A 1,193-nucleotide genomic window follows, 5' to 3' on the forward strand; every position below is an offset into this window, starting at 1 on the left:
AAGTCGCGGCATCCAGAAGGGATGCCTGCAACCTAACTCGAGATCTTGCTTGCTAGATTCCACAAAACTCAGATGTGGTCATGGTTGTCGAGAAAAGTGAGGGGGGGGGGGGCAATCAGCTGAGTCCACTTTCATTACTCCTTCACGATTGATTCATAGCAACTTTTCATCTAGTGTGGCATTTGACGAATTCGAAGTTATTCATGACACGTTTCGACGATATCGTATATGGTATCTTCCTGTTATTGGGCATATCTCATAGCCTCCGTTCGAGTTGGAACTCGTAGACTTGTTTGTGGAACTCAGAGCTCGTCAAGGATCTGTCTCAGTCTATCGACGACACTATGTCTCCTATTTCCCGCTCGAAGTCTACGACCTACTCGCCTGGCTCGCCCCCGACAATCGATCACGCACGGAATATAATTTCCCCCGTCGGCCTTTCAAAACACCTCCTCAAATGCGTCTCGCTACCACCGTTATTGCCGCTCTGGCCGCGACTCTGCTGAACCCCGTTGGAGGGTCGTTTTTGATAAAGAAGAAAAGCCCCCCTTGGAATAGCAAGAGACTCCGCAAAGAAGCCGTGAACTATGGTGATGTCCATGAGCCGGCGAAGGACTCACGTGAAGGACTTGAGAAATATCACCTCCAGGGCAAGCATAAGGAGACTACCGAGGAGCCGGTGAAATTACTAAGTTATCGCAATCTTGACGGCACTCCAGTGAAGAAGACTTAGACGAATAGACATTGTTCATATATATCAAGATGTTCATGAAAATGTATGTGTGTTGAGAATATCACTTCTTTACTTCATCGTTGTCAGTAAATCAATTCGAACAACAAAGAGTAATTTGCACACTGAAGAGAAGTTTGTTAATCTCACATAACCAAGCCCCAAGAGAGTGATCACTCACCGGTCACTCCATCTTGTGGTGGAGTTGGATTCTGAGATGCGTCAAACCCCAACACCAACCACTGAGCATAGTCTGACTTTGCACGGGTGGTAAATCTATACTAAAATTATTATGGGATAAACTCCCGAAGTGAGCTGAATGGCTAGTCCTATTGAGGAAAACATGCTGATGAAGAGTCAATATATAGTTAAGTATGACTATAGACTACTAGACTGGCAACCGACTCACACGCCACACTGATAATTCACGACGTGAAGTTAACAAAAACAGTTTTCCTTGAAA

At 45.3% G+C, this 1,193-nt stretch overlaps 1 protein-coding gene across 1 annotated transcript; it reads left to right on the forward strand.

Annotated features, from left to right (window-relative positions):
• Positions 1 to 457: 457 nt before the first annotated feature.
• Pmar_PMAR016960 (hypothetical protein) lies at positions 458 to 679 on the forward strand (the record flags this gene model as incomplete). Its single annotated transcript, XM_002779715.1, has 1 exon — positions 458 to 679. A coding segment is annotated over one exon (222 nt), but the record flags the coding sequence as incomplete, so codon positions are not given.
• Between the last annotated feature and the right edge of the window lie 514 nt (positions 680 to 1,193).

The sequence above is a fragment of the Perkinsus marinus genome (genome assembly GCF_000006405.1).
Source record: "Perkinsus marinus ATCC 50983 genomic scaffold scf_1104296945738, whole genome shotgun sequence".
In the NCBI taxonomy this organism is placed as follows: domain Eukaryota; phylum Perkinsozoa; order Perkinsida; family Perkinsidae; genus Perkinsus; species Perkinsus marinus.